General features: G+C 38.9%; 1 protein-coding gene across 2 annotated transcripts in view; it reads right to left on the bottom strand.

Moving 5' to 3' along the window:
* Positions 1-27,837, bottom strand: part of LOC149217318 (uncharacterized) — a 367,700-nt gene that overhangs the window by 222,897 nt on the left and 116,966 nt on the right. The window contains exons 7-8 of one of the 2 annotated variants that reach the window (XM_089392977.1): positions 8,293-8,388; positions 8,107-8,147 (exon numbers count right to left, since the gene is read on the bottom strand). In XM_089392977.1, the coding sequence (XP_089249103.1) occupies positions 8,107-8,147; positions 8,293-8,388 (137 nt within the window). Of the gene's footprint in view, positions 1-8,050; positions 8,148-8,292; positions 8,389-27,837 lie in introns of both variants that reach the window. The other variant, XM_089392976.1, reaches the window with a different exon arrangement.

Here is a 27,837-nt window from a genome sequence, read left to right as displayed (position 1 = left end):
GATGTTGGGCAGGAAGGCCTAACACCAGCACAAGTACCGATGTCGGATGATCAAAGTAATACTCAGTGAGGAGTATTGTTAGAGCATAATCCTCGCTAAGAGGGAGTGTTGATTTGGGGTAGCATCAGATGTGCTCTAGCCATGAAATTTGGTGGAGAGGTTGGGGCACATTAGATCTCCAATACCTAGAAAGGGTTTGGGCAGATTCTAAACAAATCAGGAGATATTAAAATAATTAATATTTTTAATGGAGTCCCTAAGTCTAAACTTAAGGAAAATAAAGTATTAATGTGTATTAATATGAATCTGTGTTAGAATGGTCCAAAAAACATGGTCAAGCTAGATCTAATCTTAGTCGTTGATTAGGGATTTAATCTCGGATGTTAAGATGTCAACAAGGAAAGTATAAGAGGAGGCTTGAGGGTCACTTGGAGAACACACCAGATGATCAGTCATTTTGTTCTCTAGAGCGGGGTTTGCTAAGAGAGATAGAATTAGTGATCGGGAGAGTAGCTGAGGGGCATTGAGTACAGAGAAACAGAGAAGGCAGAGATTGTGTCAGGAGAGCAGCGCAGTAGTCAAGGAGAGTGACGCAGAGCCAGCAAGAGCTCACGCAAGGCCACACAGAGGCAGCCAAGTGCTGCGCAGAGCACCAGAGAGGCCAGCGTGTCTAACGCAGGGCTAATGTGGGACAGAGAGGGGCTGACGTAGTCCAGATTGGGTAGACGCTTGGGTTACAAGAGCATTTTTGTGCTTAGGAGCTGCCGGAAGGATTTCTTGAGATTTCAGCCAGGAGATTTCTCTCAAACTGTGAGGTATAGTTGCTAAAGAAATTCTCTGTTGGGTAGGCCAGTTTCAGCACCCAGATTGTACTCTGATATTGCTTAATAAGAAAACCCTCAGATAGCTGCACCAGTTTTCCCACATTGGGTTTTTCCAGGGACATTAGTCCAAAAATAATGGTGTCATGTGGTGTGTTTGTTCTTGCTTCTTTATTTGTTGATTTGTAATATGTTGAGCATGCACTGGTGTTTATTTTCAGTATTTACTTTGTAAATAACTTGTTAAGGAAAAATAACAAGTAGGTAGGAATAAATCAGATAAAGTGCATGGAGGGTTTCTAAGCTAAGTAAACTTAGAAACTTCAACATTTTGTTTGCAGGTTGAGGAGAAATTTCAGAAGGATCGTGGGCAAATTTTTATAGGGCCTTGAGGCCGAGCACTAGCCATCTCCAGCCTCTTTCTCGGCCTCCCTTTCACCCTTACGGCCTTTCCTCTTTCACCAAAATTCTCCCACTAATTTTTCCTAATTTTTTTTCCTAAAAATTTTCCAAAAAAATTTAACAAAGTTTTTCACAAAAAAAAATTGAGTTGAGGATTTTTAGTGATTAGGGCAACATATCTTCAGGTGTCTTCAAGCCCCTAGGGGCTGACTGGTGCACACCCTCTAACCTTTCCTCATTTCATTTTGAAAAACAAGGTTAATATTGGCATAGATTTGCAATTAGCTGGAGTTTAGCAGTAAATTTAATTTACATTTTTATTGTTGTACAATTGCAAAAATAGAAGTTACCTTCAGTAACTTTTGCAAACAAATTTCTGAAAATTGTTTTATTGTTGTTCATTAGTTTATTTTTTAGTTTTTAGATCAAATACATCAATAGATCAGAAAGAATTAAACTCAGAAATTTTCTGAATTTAGCAGCAGATTTAATTTACATTTTTACTGTTGTATAATTGCAGAAATAGAAGTTAGCTTCAGTAACTTTTGAAAACAAATTTCTGAAAATTCTTTTACTGTTGTTCAGTAGTTTATATCTGAGTTTTTTAGATCAAATACATCAATAGGTCATAAATAATTAACTCCGAAATTTTTTGAATTGTAGTTATTAGTTTGTCATTTAAAATTTTCTGTTGTTATACATAGAAATTTCTGAATATTGCATGGTTACAGATCTGTTGTTTTAGAATATATTGTTGGTTTTAACATTTGATGTAAGAGCAGATTACTAGACTGATATTTCATTAATGTGATCTGAGTTTAAAACATTTAGTTTAATTTATGAAGTTCATTTGTTTTTCACATGCTTATGCAAGTAGGACTAATCTAGTTTTACTTATGCATCTAATGATCTTGATTGAGTATTTCATACAAATGAATTTTTGAATTTAAAGGTGTTTTATTCCAGCATTTTACATTTCAGTCCATTGTGCATTTCAGTAATTATTTGTGCAGATTTTACATTTTGCAGTGCTAGTATAAGTACTTGCTTTCACATTTAGATCACCACCTTTTTGAGCCTTAAGTAACATTTAAGACATATTTCATAAATAATTTTAGGCCCTCATTTAACTAAAATTAACCAAGTCCTTGCATTTCACATAGTTTTAAATTTTGCATTTGCATATGAGACAGTCGAGTCTTTTCAGCAACAGTTTCCCATCCTTTACTTGAACCTTATTTTCTTCGCAAGATAGTTGACTCCACAAGGCACTGGTATCACTTTCTTCAAATCATTTTGAATCCTTAAAATCTTGCACAATCTAAAACAAGTATTGGTTGCTTAGTTGTGTCTCCCAGGTTGGTTGGTTCCCAACTAATCTTTCCTTTTTCCATTTCCATAGGGTCTACCCCCCTTAGTCTGCTATTGGGAGACAACTCAAACAGAGTGATTGGGGATTAGTGTGACAACCCCCGATCTGAGTCGTTGTTGCGGTTCCTAGACATTCTGTGTGACAACAGACAACAACCTCGGTATGCATCTATGTGAGATGGAGTATGATGAGCAACAGATTATTCCCATGAGGGGAGACGATCAAGGAGCAAATTGGCAAGATGAGCAACTAATGATTCAGCATGGAGAGCACATAGAGGAGCATGAGTCATTTGAGGAGGATGTGCACAGTGTGCATGATGAGCCATTCTTGGGGAGCTAGTTGGAGGCTCATGTGGAGCCCATGATGGAGGAGGATGAGCAGCCATCTTTTGGACCAGCCATTCATGAGGAGCACACATGCATAGGCAACAGCCCTCCCTAGGAATACATATTACATAGACAGGGCTTGCAACACGGCTTGCCCACTTTTGCCCATTATAGAGAGAGGGGCAGGATTTCTTAGACAGATCTTGTTGATTGATCAAGCAAAGCAGCATGAGTTGAGTGTGGACCAACATCAGCATAGTAGACTTGCTCCTTACACAGGTGTCCATGCTTTGGATTGGCAAGAGATCATGAGTTGGTATCCTATTGATGGAGTGTCATTCTTAGTCAAGAGCGTAATACAGCGGGGGCCCTTAGAGATAAGGGATACTACATGCTCCAGTTGGTTGCAGGATGTAGCCAGCTACCCATCAACATTTTAGCACAGCATCAGCATAATGGGACTAACCTTGGTCTATGCCAAGGGTTGGATCAGAGAGAGGTGATGAGTTGGTATTCTATTGGTGGGCCAGTGTTTATGGTTAGCGGCAAAGCAAAGTTAGAGCCATGGGATATAGGGAAAGATGATTGGTCAAAGTGGTATTGGGATCCAAGCAGATCTATTTATAGCAGGATGAGCCAGAGATTTGTTTGGGATCCAGGTATTGAGGGATCCATTCATGTCTGGTTAGCATGAAGGCATAGTGTAGTACAATGTTTCATATGGGACCTTGGTATCAATTTGCAGATGCCTCGAAAGTGGACAAATTCGAATTACTTGAGGACAAGCAGTCTTGGGGGGGCATGATTTGTCATGTCCCCATTTTTATTTTCCTCTATAGTACAGCCAGGGTGGATTTCCAAGGTATGTGATGGCCAGGCCACAAGCGCAGGATTACGTCATCAAGGGGTCTCGAAGGGATTTTTGGGAGTTTTTATGGGATCCGATGGCATAAGCTTGGCATATTCCATCATCCGCAAAACTTACCATTTGTTTCGTTGCATTCCAACAACTTTCAAAAAACGAGGTTATCACTGGGCCTGACTTAATTAATTACGCTTGAGGTGGCATTCCGGGAGGATCATTTGATGGAACGCCTCAGTGTAATAGCTCGTTGGAACTGGAATGAGAAGATCTACAGGATGGGATGTTGAGAAGTGATTTCCAATCGCCAGGGAGAGTATGGTGAGCAATTTACCATTTTCCCAGAATAAAAATCACTTTAATTAATCATTTAATTAAAAAGGGGAAAAATAATTAATTGGAGGGAAAAAGGGCAAAAGTAACTCAAGCGAAATAAAATTAAATTAAAAAGTCACTTAAGATAAAGTCAAGGGAGGAGCTTCTAGAATAATAATAATAATAAAATAATAAAATAAGATTCTTCTAGAGGCTTGGAGATCTATCTATGGAGTCTTTAAAAGGAGGGAGGGATCATTTGGGGATATCTTAGAGTTGAGTATTTTCTTGTGGAGAGGTTTAGAGATCCGGGAGTTCCTAGCTTCAGTTGTAGCCCCAGGACAGAAACCCTCGAGTGATTGAGTGAGAGTGGGCGAGTACCCATCTCTCCCCTTGGTGAATTCATTCAGACTTCACAAGTGACTTCAACAGATCAGTGTTTTGGAGACTTGCTGCAACATTTTATTGATCTTTTGAGGTCATCATCTCAACGATATTCTTGTTCCTTATACCAGCTTATTTATATATTAATAAAATAAGGTTGAGTTCTTATGCATGTTTGTCTTGTTTATTCTTCAGTCGCGAATTATATTTTCCAGTTTTGTCATTAAATTGATGGTTGAATTTGTGCAAATTGTTATTTAAATTGACGGGATAATTTTCTGAAGCATTTTTCTGCAAAATTTATATTTGGGACATTACATAGGTCAATGCAACTAGAGAAATACAATCATCGATAAGAACAAGAAGGAATGCATGAGACTACTCCAAAGCATTAAGTAAGCTAAACTAGCAAATACAAGAAAAGTAGATGAAAGAGCACAATCATGTAATGTTGATGTGTGTGTGTGTGTCTGTGAGTGAGAGAGATAGAGAGACAAACTGACCAAGGGATAGATATAACAGTGAGGGCCTAACTCAATATCAACATCGTAAGTGTAAAGACAGGTAGAGATGTACTATACCCAACCACCTCTATACAATTGAGTTGATGGGGCACTCCAAAAACAATAGAATTGCCTAACTGATGCATTCAAATGCAGAAGCAATGCAAACAAACATATTTTAATAACAGCATGGAAACATATCTGCCAAACTAGGGTACAGATTTTAGAGATGGGAGATGTCTCAAAGTACTTGGAGACATCCCAGAAGAAACAAAAGAAAATTCCCCTAATGACCCAGTAATATAAGAAAGAATGCAAAGCTTTCTAAAACAACCCTGAGTACATTTCAACATGAATTGCAACTTTCAACACATTACAATGAACCACGGCCAACATGCATTCATCACAAAAAAAATCCATAAGAGAAGAAATACCATAACAAGTAAATGCAGAAAAATTCCGTCACATACTCAACCCCCTCTGTGCCTAACTGAAGTTATGGGGTACTATTTTTTTTATTTTCCTTTATCAATACAACAATTAGTTCTGATAACATAATTCCTTACCAACAACCAAATTTTGAATTTACTGATCTATAATTTTCATCACACATTTTGACTTACTGACAAATTAGCAACTACAGACATTTTCTGCAGCAACAAGCAGCTATAGACATTCTATGCAGTAACACCTACAGGTCTGATAAATAGCCTATATCTCTCAAAGTACAATTTGGATATTTTAAGATTTTTGGTGGAAATATCTATTTCAGTATAAAATACCTCTACACCAAAAAATCACCCCAACAGAGATTACAGATTTGGACTTATAGGCAACTATGTAGCTACAGGTGTTTTCTGTAGTAGTAAAATAGCATTTCATCATGCTCATTTAAATAACAAATACCAATTTGACAAGTTCATGCAAACTAAAGAAAACTAGTCTTCAATCTCAAAATCTCACACTTAAATTTAGAACTAAAATTCCTAAGCCCTCATACACCTATCTTCACAAATGATCACATCATTCTTTATAGACAAGATAACAGAATTCAAGTGTCGTATCTTTTGTATGAACTTAATGCAATGACACAAAATAGTACATTCAAAGTAGCATTTCTATGAATTTTGGGATCACAATATAAATATGCAACCATTATTAGGACAGTATGTTATTAATTCTATGTCCTCCTTCCAACTAAGCTTCTAGAATTCAAAGAATCAACAACACAGACAGCATGTTAAACGTTTGACTGCTACTGTACTCTATGGAGAAATTCACAGGAAATTCTTATAGTAAATTCTAGGATTGTAAACAGAGATTCCAATGCATATTCCATGCAGAATTCCGTTTCCATATAACTTACATAAGCATTTTTATCTACATAGTTCTTTTAAATTTGAAATCTCAGTTGTAACAGAAAATCGTTTATTTTTAAATGGACTGAGAGTAAGTCAAGAAATTTCCTACAGCACTATCACCGTATCAAATAACTCTTAACTCGTATTTGAATTCTCAGCCAAACAATAATAAACCATTTAGTCAAACCATTTGTACAAGAAATAACCGTTTGAACTATGTTAATTCATGATTAATTCTATGTTAAGCCACTAGCAGTTAGAAGATTATTCACACAAAAATTACTATCAGCGATTTGTTTTATAGCCTGGAATTTGATTCCCTTTGAAAACATTTATGAAAATTCCTAGATAACAATATTAAGAGTTTCCAAGCAACCATACTTTCAAAATCATTCTTTCTTTACAAGCCATTACCTTCATTTTTCACTTACAGCCATAAACAAAAACAGCATTCAAGAAGATTACCCTCTCATATTGGCCCCGCGTTGATATATCTGAGGGCTATAGCACCAGGCAAACCCTGGTCCATAAGCCATTCCAATCCAAAAAAATCATAGATTTAATCTGTGTTATTTGATCAGCAATTACACTTTCATTGTGGGATTGAATAAATATTTCATGGATGCATCCTTTATTTGTATCAAATACACCGCTTGAATTATATGACTGACATGTTCTAAACACTTCACCAAATTGCACTAAAAATCATTCAAAGAATCAACACTACACCAGATATCTTCCAAAATAAGTCAACACTTAATCCTAGTCATACTCTCACTCATACTAAACAATAGGCTTAGGATTAGATATAAGGAATCTCCCCTTAGGATAGGAAACCATCCCTAGACCTACAAGTGAGGGGCAAGGCTGCCAAAGTGATAGTGGGTAGCTTTCCTGATAGTTTCTTTAGGTTTTCCCCTTGGTGATGTTAGGACTTTTCCTCTAGAAAGAATCCAACAGATAACACCTCATAAATCTCAACATTGATCTATGGATGCTTAATAAAATCTCTCTCATGAATGAATGAATAAATGAATGTGTATGTACATACAGAATTTACATATTATTAGCAAGCACTCTAACTGATTGAAAGCTCGTACCATGCTGGTTAATCTTTTCACAGGTTTCCAAATATTTAAGAAACAAGCTGGACAAGGGAACTTTACAGCAAGCAGATAAATCCCTCATCATGTTAAAAATTTGCAAAGTTAATTGTCTCCACTCTCAAAGGCTATATCGAAATTGATTTCTCAATGCACCTTTACAACTAAATCCAAATCCATTCAAAAATCCAATGCCTTCATGCTTCAGATCGTGTAAACTTAACATACAAATTACAAGCTTAAAATTTCATTTGATTTCCAGCAAACTTTGCCTTGTTGCACTAACCGTCGAATACTATTTGCTAAAAATGTATCAGTAATGTAACTAGTATGCAGGAGTTTCATACAAATGTCACTAAATGTCAAATATTCATTATCATCTGTACGAAATAGCTTTTTGTCAGTCCTCTTTATCCATTTACAAAAGATATCCACCAATGGTCAAGATTTTTCTTTTCTACCAAGGAACGTAGCTAAGGGTTTTGTCTCCTTCCACTTTTATCTCATTTTAGTGACCTCTGAGCCATTTATGATGAGACGGCAGAAACCAAGCAGAAACACTGATGTAACTAGAAATTTAACTTATTTCATCACTAACCATTTTTCCATTTACAAAAATGGTTTGACCTTGTTGAAGTAATGCACGATTTTCACCTGGTTCTATGCCAATCTCCTCAGCACGCTCCACTTTGAACCTGCACAAGTGGGCACATACAAGATGTTAATTATAAAATGGCAAGTACAAGTTACAACAGGTAGAGATTTTGTTTAGAAGACTATTCACATCTATCATTGTTTATATGATCAAAATTATAAAGAGTGATAGCAGGTGCACAAAACCTGCCCTGACGGGGATGCTCCTCCAGAACATAACCCCAGCAAGGTATACTGTGTTTCAAACGAGCAGCTTGAACTTTATACTTGTCATCTGAAAACCTGTTTGCCATAACAAACACAGATTCAGCCATGATTTACTTCTAGGCAATGCTAAGGAAGAAATGACTGTTGAAAAGAAGGATGGAAAATGCATCGACTTGAGCCTTAAGTTGTATTTCACAACAAAATAATTTCGTCATGCTGTAGCAATCAAGTGGAATTTGTAAAGCTAAATCTTGTGCCTGCTAAAGAGCTATCCAGAATTTGAACACTAGCAAAGCTACAGACAGTGAAGGGCTTCAACCTGAGTTTTTCAAGTATGGTCTCAACTCTAGCACATCCTATTGCAGATCTCTTCAATGATGTAGTTTGCTCTGGTATTGCCCCATTGTCACAACATATTATGCATCCTATTTTTAAATCAGGTGACAGTTCTCACGCAAATAGTAACAGAACAATAATAATCAGGTACAGTGTTGCATGATCCTCCCCCACAAGGATCTAACGCTGGAACCATGTCCCGTACGGATCCTTGGCCGATCCTCCGGCAGAACCGCGGATCTGAAAATCTGATCCGCCATTCCGCCAATTTGAGGCGATTCCTAGAAATCTGGAACCGCATGGGCCTGATCCGTGGTTCTCAACTTCCGATCCATGGATCTGGAAAAGGATCCACCTTGGATCCCTAGAGAATTGGGCACGGATCCCGAGCAGATCCTAAGGCCAACGACCGGTTCCGCGGGGGGGCGATTTCTAAATTTTATTTTTTATTTTTTTCATTGACTTAAGTTGGGTTGGGGCTTCCCAAACACTCCCAAGGTTCTCCCTTGATGCTCCTTAGATGCTTCCTAGATGCTACCTCATGGTAATGTTAAATTCTCCTCATGAAGAATGAAAGATAAAAGTGGCATTCTCCCTTATCTTTCATTTTCATCCTTTTACTTAAATTTTTAACATTACCATGAAATGACTCGGGATGTTTGAGAGTGGTTCCAGCCTCATCGGACTTCATATGGAGAAAATGGAATTTCATAAATTAAAAATTCAGCAGACTTAACAGTTTTCAGGGACTCGGGATCAATGAAATTGTTGCATTTCACAAGATTATATCGTGTATGAGGGTATGTGATTGACATTTAATTAAGAGCACCACGCCCTATATGTACCCTAGTGTTGGTGGTGTTAATTGTTGAACTCCTTTGTCATGGACTTAGCAAAAAATTACCTTTCAATCAAGTCAAAATCATTGATCAAGCATGTCAAGCTTTTTCTACCATATTTTAAGGCTTGGATTAGGTAATTTGATCAAAACTGGGCAATGTTGACTAATATCCCTAGGGCCTAGCCAATTGAGGTAAAGGAAAAAGCCTAGACAAGAGGAGAAGGATCTAGATTCTAGATGGTTGTTAAAAATGGAAACTAGGGCCAAATTCCACCTTGGGACAACTAATTTGATGGAAATGATGATTGCATTAAATCGTCTTTTCGAGAGGACCAAAATTGATATAAAGATTATCCAATTTGGACAAGCAGAAGTGAATTTTTGAATTTTTGCCCATACATGTGCAATTGTTCATGTCGACCACATCATCATGTAGGCTCATGAAGCCCAATGGATGTGACTCTTCACCCTCAATGAATTGTATAAATACAAGTGACCTCTCACCTCATTTGGCATCATCATCACTCACACATTCTTCTCTCTCCTTCTCTCATTGGTTCGTACAACATTAGACATTCTCTCTCTCTCTCCCACATGTGGCACAACGAGGTCAAATCACAGGACAGAATTGCAAGGCCGAAAATCTCAGAAATTTTTGTAGTTTGACCAATGTTGAACAATGTTGACTTTGACTTTCTGGGCATCATTTGACTTCGATTTTTTGGGTGTATTTTTGTCTCAGCAGGCCGCATTTCTGGGCACAAGAACCGAGGAAAAAGGAGGACTTTGACCTACACTGACCGCAGGTTGACCAAGTTTGACTGCAAATTCTGTGACTGTTTTGGGCTAACTTTGACCGCTGCTGGAGGCCGAGTTTGACTGCCTTTGACCAAGCTTCAAAGGAGAATTTTTTTGCTGCGTTGATCATCTTTGACTTCTGGTTAGCGCTAAAGTTTGACTGCAATTGACTGTAGAAGTTGACAGGGTTGTTTTGACTTTGAATTTGGCAAGTCAATTTGACTTTTGTACTCTCTCTCTCTACTAAACATTTTGATATAATAATAAGAAGAATCGATCAAAGGGTTTTCCCCACATGTGGGTTTCTCCCTGGCATCCGCCAAATCTGGTGTCCTCTTGTCTTGGCATATCTTCTGCATTTTATTTTATGTTCTATCTACTTTTACTGTCAATGATTAAGGAATTCTAAATTGGAAATTGTCATTGGGCTACTAAGGATCATTGAAGTAATTGTGCTGAGCATAGAACATACCATTGTTAACTAAAATTAACAATGGTTGATGCATTTAGATGGTTGATGCTTGAATAATAAAACATTGATGTACAATGTATGTCATATATATCTTGATTTATGTACAAATATGCATTTCTTCATGTCTTCTACAACTAATTTGGTATTTTGGATGTTTTTTTAATATAAATGCAAAAAATATAAATATATATAAAATAGATGCTTCTGAGACACTTCACTTCCTAGATTTTTCGAAAATGATGCTTCTGACGCTTCGCTTCCAAAAAATGCCCCCGCTTCGTGCAACATTGATCAGGCATACTTTTGCCAAGGTTCGTGCTACAATGCTGAATATTTGGATTTTTGAAGATTTGGAGAGAAGCAAATTTAGAGCCAAAGGCCAAGAAGGTTTTAAAAGAAACCTCTAGACTATTGATCACATCACTACACATCAAGCTATGATGAAAGAGGCCAAGCAATGGTTGACTGAGGTCTTATGTTGTTTTATGGACTTCTAGAAGGCCTTTGATTTTGTTCCAACACACTCTTTGTTTTGTAGGTTGCATGATATTGGCATCTCCAACCCTTTCACTGATTTTATTGTGAGACAATATGAGACTGTTTCGGGCAAGTCCAAGCTATATGCATTTTCTCAAATGCGTTCCAAAACAGTATATGGGCGATATAGCAGAGGGTGTAGCTTATGGTGCTGGCCTTCGAAGTGTTGCTTGTCCAACATGAGAGATACACAATCTCCAGGTTGAAAAGACAAGGATGTTCGCCGCTTGTCATGCCTCTGTTTGGCGTGATCTTGGGCAGCCTGCAAAGCAGCATTTACTTGCGTCTGGCGTTGAGATATGGAGTGTATGAAATGTTGAGCTGATTTTTGTTCCTGTTGTTGATGTAAAAACCCACAAGGGGTGATAGTCAGTGGCATCTCAGAGGGCGCACTTGGCTGAAACCCAAAACAAACCTTGAAAGGCAAGAAACCAGTTGAGGAGTGTGTGGCCCGATTGTAAGTACGTTGAATGATGTACAAATATATATCCCATTGTTTGTTTTTGGAAAAATAACTACGAAGGGAGTGAACCAAAGTACGATTGACAACTTCAGTTTGTCCATCTGTTTGTGGGTGAAAGGCAGTGGAGAAACAAAGTTGGAAACCCAACAAAGACCAAAGAGTACGCCAAAATGTACTGAGAAAATGAGAGTCACAATCAGAAATAATGCTACTCAACAAACCAAAGAGTGGCCACACATCTTGGAAGAAGAGATCTGAGTTGTCAGCAGCAGAGTTAGTCTTATGACAAGGAAGAAAGATAGCCATCTTGGAGAAACAACAGACCACTACCGAAATAGCATCATGTTTGCGGAAAGTAGTAGGAAGGCCACTTAAAAAGTCCATGGAAATGGATTCCCAAGGACGAGAGGGAATTGGTAATGGCTGATACAAACCATGTTTATGGTCTGAGCGCTTGCTTTGTGAACAGAGAGAACGTGCACGAAAGAACTTTTCCACTTGCGTGGGTAAGGAAGACCAATAGAAGTGGCGTTGAAGATTGAGAATGGTCTTGGTTGTGCCAAAATTCCCTCCACATGAAGAGGCATGTGCTTCACGGATGAGGAGGCAATCATCAGATTGTGGCACACAAAGTTGGTTAAGTTTATACAACCAGCCATCACGAATGGTATAATCAATAAAGGGAGTTTGGTTTATGACTGTAGGTTGCAGCTTGCTGCAAAGCTTCCCATATCTCACCAAAGACCGAATTTGTTGCATACATATCTTTCCAAGCATCATATGCAGCACAACACACCTCTAGAATGTGTAGAACCTGAGTAGGTGGTCGACTTAACAAATCAACCATTTTATTAGTTGTCCCCTTCTTAAATTTAATCACTAGATGGAAATGTCGAATATAAGCAACCAACTTTAGATGGTGTTGCTCTTGAATCTTGTGTTGTGAGTTGATGAAGATCAGTGGATGATGATCTATATGGAGGATGGTCTCTTTGCCAAGAATGTAATGGCGCCATTGCTTCAAAGCTTGCACTAAACTATAGAATTCCTTGTCATATGTGTTGTACATGAGCTTAGCATCCGCAAGCGCCTCAGAATGGTATGCCACAGGGTGGCCTCCCTGTTTAAGAACAACCCCAATGGCAAATTGAGAGGCATCAGTTTCCATCTCAAATGGTTGATTCATATCTGGAAAATGAAGAACAGGGGCAAAGCATAATGCATTCTTGAGTTGAGCAAACTGTCGCTCAGATTTGGCATCCCAAATAAACTTTGCTTGATTAGACAACTGGTGCAAAGGGCAAACTAGCTGTGAGAAATGAGAGACAATTTTTTTGTAGAAATTAATACCTCCCATGAAGCTCTTGAGGTCATGTGCATTGGAAGGTGTTGGCTATTGCGCCAAATATTGAACCTGAGAGGGATCTGGGCGAACCCTTGTGTTGTCAATAATAAATCCCAAATATTGAACTGATGTTTGTCCAAAATAGGATTTCTTCTCTTTGACTTGAAGTTGATGTGCTTGCAATAACTCAAGTATGTTGTGAACATGTTGAAGATGGTCTTCCTAAGATTTATTGAATACCAAAATATCATCAAGGTAAATGACCACAAACTTACCCAAGTGTAACCTGAAAACATCATTAATGAATCTCATAAAGGTGGTCGGTGCATTGGTCAATACAAATGGCATGACCAACCATTCAAATAGCCCAAACTTTGTTTTGAAACCAATGTTCCATGTGTCAGTTGCATGTATACGAACTTGATGGTCGCCTGCAGCCAAATCCATCTTTGTGAAGACACAAGCCCTGTGTAAGTGGTCCAACAAATCCTCAATGCAGGGTAGGGGGTAGCAGTTTTTAACAGTGGCTTTATTAATGGCCCGGTAGTCTGTCACGAGGTGCCATTCAGAAGTATCCTTTTTGGGAATAATAAAAGTTGGAGATGCACATGGCGAGGATGAAGGCTGAATATGATCGGATGTCAACAATTGTTCAATTTGGCGTTCTATCTCAACTGCCTCTCAAGGAGCAAGGCAATAAGATGGGGTATTGGGTAAGGAAGCACCGGGAATAAGATCGATTTTGTGTTCAACAGAGTGTGCTGGAGGCAGCCCTATGGGTTGGGTGAAGACATCTACAAATTCTTGGAGTAGAGGAGCCATTGCAGGAGGGACCGGATTGGTGAGGTTGTCTGGCTTGACAGGGTGAACCAAGCACAAAGAAACACATTGGTTTAAATTGACTCTCGTAATGGGAGCTTTGCCAGTAGAAGGTTGGGTTGATGTGCTAGCTAAGGATGTGAGCACATAGGTGTGCCCATCGTGCTGCAAGTGGTATTGGTGATCTTTAGCATGATAAACAGCATGTCGAGCCTATTGGTATGGAATGCCCAATAATAAATCGGCACAATCTAGAGGAGAAACATCACATACCACAGTATCACGGAAAGGTCCAATAGCAAAGGTTATAACACGTCATTGGGAGATGATAAGACGAGGACCGTCATTTTGGACCTATTTACATGTCTTGTACAACTTAGAGAGAAAATTTTCAAGTTACATCATTGTGAGCATTTCCATCTACTTGAGGCAATTTCCCTTTTTTGCAGAGCAAACTTACTTGCATCACTTTAATTCACTTACAAGCTAATTTCCTTTTTCCAATTGAAGTTACATTTGCAATTTACTTTGAGCATTATCTCATTTCCATTATTTTGAAGCATTGCAAATCTCCTTGGGAAAACTTACTTGCATATCATTTACAAATTCTAGCATAGTTTGCATTTTAACTCAATTAACCTCCAAGCATAAGTTAGGTTAATCGAAAGTATAGGGAAAAAGACTTTCTTGGAAAGTTCTTCCATCTGGTACGAAGTAAGGTAAAAGTGTTGTGACCCTGCAATTATGAAGGTGGCTTGTCCCCTTGTAGGAACGAAGGCACATGCTGGCTCGTAAGACTCAGGGGACAAGTATCGTTAATGACACCTCCGTGCCCTCGCCCCCTCTTTCTTACAGTCACCCCAATTTTTACCCTTTGGTAAGAGCTCAAGAGGAGGACTTCTCATTTAGATTAGGCATTTTAGATTAAAAATAACCAAGACTAATTGCATTCAAATCTAGTATAGGTGCATCTCATGCTAATACATCTTATGATTTCACTTGCAATTGTCCATTTTACTTGTCATTATTGAATATTTTATGTTGGCAAGCATTGTTTCATTTTCCTTTTGCAAGTAGAACACTAATTGCTTTTCCTTTTGCAAGATATCTCTATATGCTTTGATTTAGGCATTGATTATATTTTGAAAGCATTTTATATCTTGTATCGATTATCGTGCTAACATCTTTGTCTCCATTTCAGGATTGCTTTGCTTTCATTTTTGGAAGCATTCTACTTTTGTTTTGAGCAAATGTATCTTTCATTCATGTTGAGCAATTTATCTTAAGGCATCAGTTTAATGGTTTTATTATGTTAATGATTTTTATTGCATTGATTTGAGGTAGCATCGGATGTGCTCTAGCCATGAAAATTGGTGGAGAGGCTAAAGCACATGAGATCTCCAAGACCCAGAAATGGTTTGGGGAAATTCCACCCGGTTAGAGAGATATTAAAATAATTAATATTTTTAATGGAGTTACTAAGTCTAAACTTAGGAAAATTAAAATATTAATGGGTATTAATATACAACTGGGTGAGAATGTTCTAAATGACATGGATCAAGCCAAATCTAATCTTAGCCATTGATTAGAGACTTAATCTCGGCCATTGAAGACTCAACAAAAAAAGTATAAGAAGAGGCTTGAGGGTCAGTTAGAGAAACACCAAGATATATCAGCCAGTTCGATTTTCTGGAGCGAGGTTCGCTGAGAGAAATCGAACAAGTGATCTGAGTTGCAGCGAGGGGCAGTGAGTACATAGCAGAGAGGCAGAGATAGTGCCAGAGGGCCAACGCAGTGATTGAGGAGGCTGCGCAAAGGCTGAGGGGCCTGTGTGGGTGACGCATAAGGTGAGAGAGCTGATGCGGAGAGCCAAAGGGATGACGCAGGGGGTTCCAGAGCTACACAGAGGCTAGCAGGGCTGACACAGAGCCTTGGAGAAGCGCCAGAAGGATTTTCGTGGGGCAAACTAGTGCTGAGAAGCTGAATATCTACTTCCGAGAGGAGGTATTATTGTCATGTAGAAATCTCTATTGGGTGAGCGAGTTTGGCACCCTAGTTGTACTCAAGAAAGCTGCTTAATAATAAAACCTTCAGAACTATTGCACCGGTTTTCCCGCATTGGGTTTTTCCAAGGACGAATGTCCAAAAATAAAAGTGTCCCTTGTGTGTTTGTCTATTGTTTCAGTTGATGATCTGTATATGAGTTGAGACTGCATTTGTGTTTATTTTCAGTGTTTATATGGTTAAATAACTTGTTAAGGAATAAACAAGTAAGTGAAATAAACCAGATAATGCAATAGGAATTTCTTATGTGTCAGACTTAGAAATTTCAACATGGTATCAGAGCATTGCAGATCACAGGAGGACTGAAGGCACCAGCGTAATCAAAAGTATTTGCAACAATAGCAGCTGTCCTGAGAGACAGAGTTGCTCCTAAGCAGAAAGCAGCAGAGAAGGAGTGACGGAAAGGACCTGCATCATCATTTCGAGCCAGAGAGAGGGCCAGCGCAGAGGTAGCTAGAGACAGAAGAGGCTCACAAAGAGCCACGTCATCCTACTCAGTCAAGTAGGCTTGACACAGTTGGCCAAAGGAGGGATTCAGCCTTTGTCAGGATTGTGTAGAGCTGGAAGGCTCAGTTTCTTAAGTTGTTGGGGCATAGAGAATTGTGAGCAGATTGTGGATTAGGAAGCTGGTGGGGTTTTGTTGTTGTCGAAGGAGAACAGTACCTAACGGGATAGAACAAAGGTAGAGGGAGTCGTTTCCTTAACAGATTTCTAGCCAAGAAATCCAGATCCGAGTTGCAGTTGCAAAGAGGATCAGAGAGGAGCGAATTGGCAGTTGGCAAGAAGACTTCCAGGAGGGAAGTCGAGACTCAGAGGGAGTCCAAAAAAGGAGCGGAGATGGCAATGAACGGACTGAGGGATCAGGACAGGTTGGACGGAGCCTCCAACTTTGTCATCTAGAAGGCCAGGATCCTGTCTGTTCTAGATAGACATCGCATCAAAGGCTTCGCCTTGAGAACCGTGGCTATCCCAGACAACCCGCTAATAATGAAAGGTATGAGGATGCAATGGCGAAGGCAAAATGCATAATCCTTGATGGGGTCAAGGATCATGTAGTACCGCATATTACCAAGAAGAACACGGAAAAGGAGATGTGGGATACCTTGACGAACATTGTATCAGGGCACTTCCGTGTAGAGGAAGATGTTATTGGAGAATCAGCTGCAGTCGTATCAGATGCAGAAGGGGGAGCAGATAGATCTATACCTCAGCAGGTTGCAAGAGATTCGGGACCAACTTACTTCCATAGGGCCACACCGAATCAGGAGTTCATGGTGAGGACCACCCTGAATGTAGTCTCCAAGGATTGGGATACATTTGTCCAAAGCATTTTGGCTAGAGTTGATCTTCCAGGATGGGAAGAGATGTGGGCAGCTCTGTGCCAAGAAGAGATCAGACGGTTCACCAAGGCAAGAAGTAGCGGCAAAGGAGGTTGAATCAAGAAAGAGGAAGAGGAGGATGCGGCTCTGGTATCTGTGGGACAGCAGGAGAAGAGGAAGAAGGACATCACCAAGGCGAAGTGCTTCCATTGTGGGGAGCTGGGTCATTATGCAACCCAGTGTCCCAGAAAGAAGAATAAGGGAGAGGCTTCTGACTCCAAGGCAGCTTCGGCTAAGGCGGAGAAAGAAGTCAAGACTAATGATGATTGTGCCATGAGTGCTTATGCACCTCCATAGAAGAGGTGGGGTGACATCGAGTTGTAGTCAGGAGGACTACAGAAGATGAGGAGCAAGATCCTTGAAGTACCCAAACTCTTGGATCATATCCGGCTACGGGAGCCCCGAATGACAGTAGCAGAATGACGGATGTCGGTAGAAGCAAGATGTGGATGAAGCAACAAGGCAGTGCTAGAGTGCAAAGGTCTGTAGCAGCGCAGTGGGGGTTGCAGCAGTGCGAGAGGCACAAAGGTGGCAACAGAGGAACCACAGAATAGCAGCAGACGTAGTTTCAGCATTAGGAGGCTTCCGGATTGACAAGGATGTCAGTATTTGGGTAGATCAGTTACTTACTTCTCGGTAACTGAGTTGCAGTGCAACAGTTAGCAATGGTAGTGCTATGGGCAGCGTGATGCAGCATGTTGAGAGGGAGCTGCAGTACAGATGTAGCAGTGGCAATGGCAGAGCCATGGGCAGTAGTACAGGAGGCAACAATGCAGTGGATGTTGGGCAGTAGGCCAACCATCAGCACAAGTACCGGTGTTGGAAGATCAGTGTGATGTTCAGTGGTGGAGCATTACTAGAGCACATTCCTCGCTAAGAGGGAGTGTTGATTTGGGGTAGCATCGGATGTGCTCTAGCTATGAAAATTGGTGGAGAGGCTAAAGCACATGAGATCTCCAAGACCTAGAAATGGTTTGGGGAAATTCTACCCGATTAGAGAGATATTAAGATAATTAATATTTTTAATGGAGTTCCTAAATCTAAACTGAGGAAAATTAAAATATTAATAGGTATTAATATAAAACTGGGTGAGAATGTTCTAAATGACATGGATCAAGTCAAATCTAATCTTAGTTGTTGATTATAGACTTAATCTCAACCATTGAAGACTCAACAAGAAAAGTATAAGAGGAGGCTTGAGGGTCAGTTGGAGATACACCAAGATTGATCAGTCAGTTTGATTTTCTGGAGCGGGGTTTGCTGAGAGAAATCAAACAAGTGATCTGAGTTGCAACGAGGGGCAGTGAGTACATAGCAGAGAGGCAGAGATAGTGCCAGAGGGCCAGCGCAGTGATTGAGGAGGCTACGTAGAGCCAGTAGGAGCCACGCGGAGGCTAAGGGGCTTGCATGGGTGACGCAGAAGGCTAGAGAGCTGACACAGAGAACCAGAGCGCTAATGCAGGGGGTTCCAGAGCTACACAGAGGCTAGCAGGGCTGACGCAGAGCCTTGGAGAAGCACCGGAATGATTTTCATGGGGCAGACTAGCGTTGAGACGCTGAATATCTGCTTCCAAGAGGAGGTATTACTGCCATGTAGAAATCTTTGTTGGGTGAGCCAGTTTGGCACCCTAGTTGTACTCAAGAAAGCTGATTAATAATAAAACCCTCAGAATTGTTGCACCGATTTTCCCACATTGGGTTTTTCCGGGGACGATTGTCCAAAAATAATAGTGTCCCTTGTGTGTTTGTCTGTTATTTCAGTTGATGATCTGTATATGAGTTGAGACTGCATTTGTGTTTATTTTCAGTATTTATATCTATGTTGCCAGGAAACGTGGGTTCGGGGACGGGGACGGGGACGACATTTTTGGAAACAGGGTGCGTGGGTTCGTCGGGTAATATAATAATATTAAATTTTAATAATTATATTTTATAAATTATAAATTTATAAATTATAATTAATAATATATATGAAACATTGAAATTTGAATTTGTATATTTTTTCAACTTTAAACAAGAAAACTTTAATCATTTAAACATGCACATCATTGAACATTCAACATTGACATTGAAATTTCAAAATTTATCACCAAAAAACTGTTCATTGTTTACATATTAATAAGAATCATGAATCATGGTATATGTCCATTGTCATACTACATTCAAAATTTGCCTTAAGGCATCTTCAAACATGAACTAGGAAATTTTAAAATACTAAAATAAAAATACTAAATAGCTGAAGCCTAAGGAACAATGGCTTCCTCAAAGACCAAAAAACTGGAAAATACAAGTTATTTGACCTCCAATATTATTGCATCCCTTTTTATTAAAAAAGAACTAATAGGTATAAGAACCAAGGCTGCCTGGAAGTGGAAGCCAGAGTGGGGGACACAATTTTTAGAAGCTTCCAGATTGAGAGCGTTTTTTATACTATATATATTTTGAATCATTACATATAAATTCTGTGGTTTTTTTAAGGCTCGTGGCTACATTAAAGTATAAATTATGGTTGTTGGCAGCGTATATTTCACTGTTGTCCCACCAAACACACAAGGCAGCCCAATAAAATAAAGTTTAAAATGTTGAGTCTTTGAGAACTCAGAATACTTTAGGATTTTTTAGCGTACTCCTGGGTTTGTAGGAAACTTGGCTAGTGTATCTCAGTCAGCTGTGTGTGACAAAATTTGTCCTAAGTTTCACCAAAATAGTTGAGTCTAGCATTTACTTAAGTAAATGTTGGACTCGCTGCTTTGGCATTAGACATCTTAGCAATGTTCCACCAAGGTTCCGAGACGAGGGGGCGAGGGAGCGAGGGGGCGCGGGAGCGGCCTATGCAAAAGCTCCCCACCATTTTTTAGGAAACGTGGGGGAGCGTCAGGGTCTTAAAAACTTATAAATATAAAATATAATTTATTAATTGAGTCCACTATGACAATTTGGTTTGAATTGAAAGAGTCAAAACATAATGATAAAAAAAGAAATGAAAAAAAATCCTTTGCTCCTAAAGTTAAAACTGTTTCTATAATCTATTCACTGAACTAATAGTCTAGAATCTAATACCTTCTGCGTTTAGGAAAGAAAAGGATATAATTTAAAATTTTAAACCTATGCTCAATTGTTCTGTAGTCTGCACATAAATGATAAATCTCTCAGCTCTGTCAACGTGCCCTGAATTAGTTACAAACTTTGCTTCAGATCTCTGAAGATGCCACTATTTTGCTCTAAAAGGGAGACCGAGAATCATGACAAGGTCTATTGATAGCAAGTGAATTCAGATGTATAGAAGACCTCGACCATTACAAACTTCCTCTTGCACAGTTTTGTATTGAAGATCAGATCCTAAAGATGTAATTGATATGCCCAAAATAATAAAATATCCAGACCTTCAACCTCCTTTAAGGCTTTAAAATTAAAAGTAACATAATGACTGGCTGGTAAGTTACATCCCATTGAAATCTTGGTTTATAGAGCTGTGTTTTTAATACGAATGCATTTCATCTATGAAATTGAACAGCTTCCGACAAAAGGCCGTCATATGAAAAGTTTTAACTTAAATATATGCCCTTGGTACTAGTTTAGATAGGTTCTAAATAACAATATCGCATAAGGATCTACAGGAGTCTGGAGATTATACAAACAAGCCAGCAAGTATACACAGGTCCCCATCTTTTGTATTGTTAAAACTTTAAGTTACTATAGCAAAGTTCTAGAGCGAGAGAATTTATTTTTCATGGATTCCACAATAGTACTTGCAAAGGGTCATTACAATATATACACATTGAGAAGCTGCATTCAACTCACACTCTTCAGCATAGTCAAGTTTGGTTGACACTGCTCTGAGATAGACGCTGTGATGATTGCCCAAACTTCATTCACATGCCCAATGATTCGGAAAGGGCTGTTGCACTGTGCAATGATAAAACCTGCAGAATATATTTAAAATCGAGACAAGGCCGTCATATGAAAACCAATGTGGCCGTAAACAACGATTTTCCAAAACCCTAAGCGTTAATTAATTGTTAATTAAAGATTAGGTTCAACGTTTAGTTAATTAAAATGGTTTTTAATGCATTAAAGGTATGCCACGTCCCCCCTCGTCCCCCCTCGCCCCCCCACGTCCCCCCTCATCCCCCTTTTTCGGAAATGCCCCCTCAAGAAAGGGAAACGTCCCCCTAGCACGTCCCCCTGAGTTTCCTCATTTTTGGGAGCGTGGGGAAACGTCCCCTACTCGTCCCCAAGTCCCCGGAGCGCGGGGGAGCGAGGAAACTAGACCCCTAGGGGGGGGGGGGGAGTCCCCGTGGAACACTGCATCTTAGTATCTTACAATGTTACATGTAAATTCTTATTTTATGTTTGAATTTTTGAAATAACTTATAAAGTTATAAGTAGCATAAACATGTCATTCATGCATGTCGTATCCTAGTATGTATTTTCAAAATATAGTTTTTTTTTTATGAAGAACCCAAGAACCCATTAAAGGAAAAGAACCCAAATTTTTTTTTTTGAAGAACCCGGTTCTTCATGTAACAACCTGGTTCTTCTGGGTTCTTCTGGGAAGAACACGTACCCGAATCCAGTACTTAGGTGCAGGAACCCAGGACGGGTTCGAGAACCCCACCCCCGGGTGCGGGAACCCGTGCAACATAGATTTATATGGTTAAATAACTTGTAAAGGAATAAACAAGTAGGTGAAATAAACCAGATAATGCAGTAGGAATTTCTGACGTGTCAGACTTAGAAATTTCAACATATTACTCATATCATATTTTGCTCATAATTCTTAAAAGTAATCCACTTTCACTTTAACATCTCTCCTAGAACCTCACATTTATTTTAACTTAGTTTTCCATATTAGGGACCACCCACCATAGCTAACCTAGGAGATAGCTTAAACGGAGAGAGAGGGAATTTAGCGTGACAGCCCCTTCTCTTAGTTCCCTGCCACCAACCACAACTTGTGGGGTTGAAGGCTCTTTTCATTGACTTGTAGGTAGGTGTAGGCAACAAGGTCAACAAGACCCAACCGAGTTGATACGGGTGTGGGTGTGGAGTGGTCAAAAGGAAAAGGTGTTGAACCAAGTCTTGTGCCACAAGATTCTTTTGACTCCCATTGTCGAGAATAAGAGTGACCAACTCATGTTTGATTTGACAATTATGGGTAAACAATGGCACAACAGAAGTGTTTGTTGCATTAGCAGTCATGAGGATGAGAGAGGGGTCCACTTTGGTAGGATTGTCGAGAGAAACAACTACAAGTGTGGTAGTGGCATTTGGTTGCTCGACCTCTGTAAAAAGAATCTTGTTTGGGCATAGATTTTTCAGTACTCGACAATCTGCAAAAGCATGTGAGTTGGTCTTATGAAATGTACACCAAGGGGTATTGTGAGGCGTGGGGGATGAGGCAAAGGCGACATTAGAAGAACCAAAGGGAGACGAACCATTTCTGGCTTGAGGATATCGGATTCGAGGACCCACTTTGCATTCCACAGTCAGGGCCCAAATAAATGCCTTGTCCAATGAAGTACTATCAAACAACTCAACTTTGCATTGAAAAAGCATTAGCAAGCCATAATTAAATTTGATAATTATTACCTCTTCTGGATCGGAGATATGGAGTTGAATGCACAACTTGCAGAAGACATCAATGTAAGCTTGCACTGATTGATTTGGTAGTTGTCGAAGTTGTAACCATTTGGCAAGGAGATTTTGGATATATCCTGGGGGATAGAAGCGTTCTCTTAAGGCCTAGCAAAAGTTATCCCAGGATGTGATATGTGTCGATCTAGTCTATGTTGGTTCTCCAAGTTCGAAAACCAAAGACATATTCTTCAGATGAGTATCTGTAATGACCCATCTTTAATATAGAGAGCGCAAGAATATTAGCATGCATATGATAGCTACATATGCATGTATCGCATGCATTGCACTAGTATTTATATTCTAAAATTAACTATAAATGTTGAATATCAATGTTCCACCAAGACTTCGGGACGGGGAGACGCGGGTGCGGGGAGACGCACAAGGGGGACGTGTGGGAGTATCCTTAAATTTTAGGGAAATTTAGGGGGGACGGGGAGACGTCGAGGTATATATATATATATATATATATATATATATTCCTTTTAAATATATATATCAAATTCATATTCAATAATGAAAGCATAAATACAATGATACATACATAATTGAATTAAATAATGAAATACATTGATCCATACTCATCATTCATCATTCTAGATTCTAAATTGATTTAAAATTAGAATTCATCATTCATCATTTTAGAATCTAATTAGTACTAAGCAAAATAGACTATAATAGACACTAAAATCTGAATACTGGAATAATAAATTGATATAACAAAAACTCAAAAACAGTGGAGTGATGAGTCTAAAAGTCACTCTAAAGTACAAAGAGGGCTTGGTGCTCTTGATTAAATACTAATTCCATACCCTTGGACATGACAAAATGCAATGGAAACATTGCAATCCATCGAATCTTGAATTCCTGAAAAACTGTTAAGTTTGCTGGATTTTGAGTGAGATCTAAAATTCTACTTTCTCCATATGAAATCCAATGAGGTCGGAACCACTCTCAAACTTCCTGAGTCATTTCATGGTAATGTTAAAAATTTAAGTAAAAGGATGAAAATGAAAGATAAAGGAGAATGTCAATTTTACTTTAAGAATTTAACATTACCATGAATTGCATAGCATTAGTAGGGAAATATGGTCAAATACTAGGTTTTCCCTATCATAAATCATTGTTTAAAAGCAAATTAAATGGGGGACGCATAGCCCATATTGAAGGGGGACGCCCAAGCGTCCCATTTGGAGAGTCATGTTCCCCACACTGGGGAAATGTCTCCCCCTGTGTCTCCCCGCGTCTCCCCAAAGGGGGACGTGGGGAAACGTTTCCCCAGACATCCCCCTGTCTCGGGTGCGTGGGGTGCAAAGGGTGCGCGCACCCGACCTTGGGGGACGCGTCCCCATGGAACACTGTTGAATATCATGACACACCTTCAAATAGAAGTTACCTTCACCCATCAACACGCACATTGCTTAATGCATCATAATTAATGAACAAATACCAATGATATAAATTTTTAAAAAGTATAAAGTTAAAAGGGTTATAAAGAAATAGATGTCAAAATTAAGTTAAATTTTACATATGGTTATATAATTATATAGCCTAGAATATTAATAAATTATTAAAATGATAAAGTAAATCAAAATAAAGTATTTAATATGAACCTAAGGCATTTAAATTAAACAACAAAAATCCTAAATATAAGATAAATACACCTTTAAAGGAATATGACTCACGTACATAGAGGGAAAAGGTGTCACTACGATTGGAAGCGGTGGGATCGCTGGTGGAGAGAGCGGTCACCGCCAAGGAAGGCTACATATAGAGGTAGAAAGAGTTTTTAGGGGGATCTGAACCGGGAAAAACCAAAAGAGGGGAGAAAGGAGGAAGAACGAAGAATCTGAGGACAGTGGGAAGAAGCACAGTGGGAAGGAGCCTTGCTTGTTCTGAAGTTTTTGGGCACGGGGGAACAGATTGCAGAAATTGGAAAGCAATCTGGACTGAGTACCCAAGTTGTACTTGGTTTGGCTGGGAGGTTATGGTCTTTTGGTAACAGGAGCGAGCTGAGAAATTCTGAAGTCTCTTCACCCGTAGGAACACAGGAAAACAGGTAGGTACTCTCATCAATTCTGTCAATTAGATTTGTAAAATTTTATGTAATTTTATCACAGGTTCATGATAATTTTAAGAAATCCTTTATTGTCTTTACAATGGATGTTAAATTCTGTACAGTCCTTACATCATAATCTGTCCAGGGTAAATAGCTGATTAATCATTTATAGACTTTACATTTGGTAGATTTCATAATCTGTTCAGGGGAAAATAGTTGTTTAATTAATTACAGCCCTTACAGTATCCCACCATGTTTGTGCCAGGCCTTCCAATTGTAGATTGGCAATTTGAAGTTTCATTTCCTCTTCCATCATTGGGCATGTTCTGAAATTGTTGGAGAGACTGTGGAGCCAAGAATCGACAGCCTCACCATTCATTTGGCCCGAGAATTTGGGCAGTTGAAAGCGTGTATCAAGCTGCATTTGCCCTGGAGGGCGTCGTCGTTGCTGCAGCGTAATTAGCTCTTGAAGAGCCATGGCTAAATCATGGACTGGTGTGTCGCAGTGGAGGGCTCTTGATGGGGGCAGATTATGCTCTGATACCAATTGATCTACCTGCAGATCTGAAAAACTGATGGAGAGAATCACATAACAATATAGATGCACGAAAAGAGAATAACACAGCAGCTCTGGAAACAATACCACAGTTTATTATGAGGGAAAGATGAGCATTTTATAAACAATGCAAACATTATCCTTGTTTTTTATTTGTAATTACAAAAAAAATTGCATAAAAATCAAATACATTATTAGATAAAGCAAATACATTGAGATGTTTCCTTCTTTAAAAGTTTTTTAGATGCTTCTGTCTTTTCTACTCGTAGATGTTTCCAAGGAAGGAGTGCACTTTTTCTTGGTTGCCCAATCAGTTAGAGGTTTCTGATTTGTGTGTCTTTCTTGGTTGCCCAGTTTACCCCTTATTGCTCTTTTATCTTTATCTTTATTTGTGGTCTTTTTGGCCTAAATGTCGCTTTCGACACTCCCACATCATCATTATAAATTGTGACATGTAAATGTCTAATCCTCCCATTCACCTATTTTCATCATTGGTGGGCATTAATAATATATTTCTTTCTTTCTTTTGTTCTTTCTTTCTTTCCACGAGAAATTCATTCTCTCAAGCAAGATTGGACATTGATATGGTTTTATTTTGGGTGTGTTAATTAATTTTCTTGGGAATGATGTGTAATAGATCTTTAAGAGAAGGTCCATTCTATCCGTGTTCTAAGTGTGCATTCTTAAGTAGTTACATAATGCATCTCCTAACTGGAAAATAAGAAGGCTCAGTATACTTCCTTCTTTAGATGTGTGGATCACTAATTAAGATTATGCAGATTTGAGGTAGGGAACTCTTATACAATCTCTTAGTGGGATGCCTCTAGTTCATGTTGAGAGATGCTGAAGCTATCATTAACTTACATAGAAGATAATTTATTAAGAAAGAAGAATTGATCCAGGGTTGATATAATCCATTTCTTAGTAGAATCGGTGAAAAACACTTTCATATGAAACTCACTCTCTTTTATTTCAATCACCTTTGAGGATAAGTGCTCTAGGCTTCTTTTACCTCATTCACTTCCGCTTGAGAGTGACTAAAACCCGGTAATGAGCATTTGAACTTTTTCTGTCTACTCTTGGGTTTATATTAAGTTTTAACCATTATAATTGGCATTGACATTATGTAGCAGTTAGCTATACTTTATAGCCATTTTGCATATATAATTTGTCTAACATAAGACCTTTCAGGACCAGCCCTTCACTAGAAAGGTTGACTACGACCTTACTTGACTGACCTTTCAGAACCAACCCTTTTTAGAAGGGTTGATCAGGACCTTACTGGGTTGACCATTCATGACCAATACATTTTTTAGAAGGTAAGTTCATTAACCTTTACTATTCTCACTGACTTGGACAAGCTGGTCAGCCAGTTACGTGAGGTAATCAATGGTAAGTTCCTAAAAGGTCAAGCCTGAACTCTTCTCAGGTAAGGGTTGGTTCTTCCAATTGCAGTCATCTTGTTCATTCCATGAATTACAGAGTAACCAGCTAATCCTCTTGTTCATTCACTCATTAGTTCAACCAGTAAGGGAAGCAGACCTTATCGAGATAACGCAATATAAGCTACTCCTACCTACTTATCGTCTGTATCTATAAAAGTGTATTGTTTCATAGATGAAGAACTTCTGAATAGAATAGGGGTTAGAAAAGATCTGGGCTTGGAACTGAAATATTATATAGATCTAGTGAGGACAGTCGTATCAGGCATGATGATTCACAGCAAGCATAGAATAGAGATGGAAAAAGCGAGGCAAGGCCCACCTCCCTATGAAATAATCAAATGGTTATTTCCTCCAAAGAATGTAGCTCAGTCAATGGTTTTGATTTCGTCTGAAAATCACTAGTGTAATCCCTCCGATGTATGTCATAGAATGTGCTTTCCAAAATGAATCCCACTGACCACCTTTTGGTCAAACCTCAATGCTCATTATTGATATGTCAGCACTTTTTATAAAGCATATAAGTGCTGACATTTTAGGCTGACAACTAAATGAGCTTAGCTGATTGTCTGAGATTAAATACACAGATAAAGGCAAAGCATGTATGCATCATGATGAAGAATCTTATGATAACATCCCACTATTAAAGTGCATTAATTTTGAGACTCCTAAAAATGTTTGCTAATATATTATATCCCGATTGCTGATAGATAGTTGCAATTGATTATATCCCCTATTCCTTCTCTTTATTTCAAGATCTGTCATAAACTTGCATT

This window comes from Pinus tabuliformis, chromosome 1_1 (genome assembly GCF_031772625.1).
Source record: "Pinus tabuliformis cultivar Carrire ecotype Pingquan chromosome 1_1, CPIR1, whole genome shotgun sequence".
Classification (NCBI taxonomy): domain Eukaryota; kingdom Viridiplantae; phylum Streptophyta; class Pinopsida; order Pinales; family Pinaceae; genus Pinus; species Pinus tabuliformis.
Note: the sequence above shows the minus strand (reverse complement) of the source record. Positions and strands in the feature narration are given on the sequence as shown.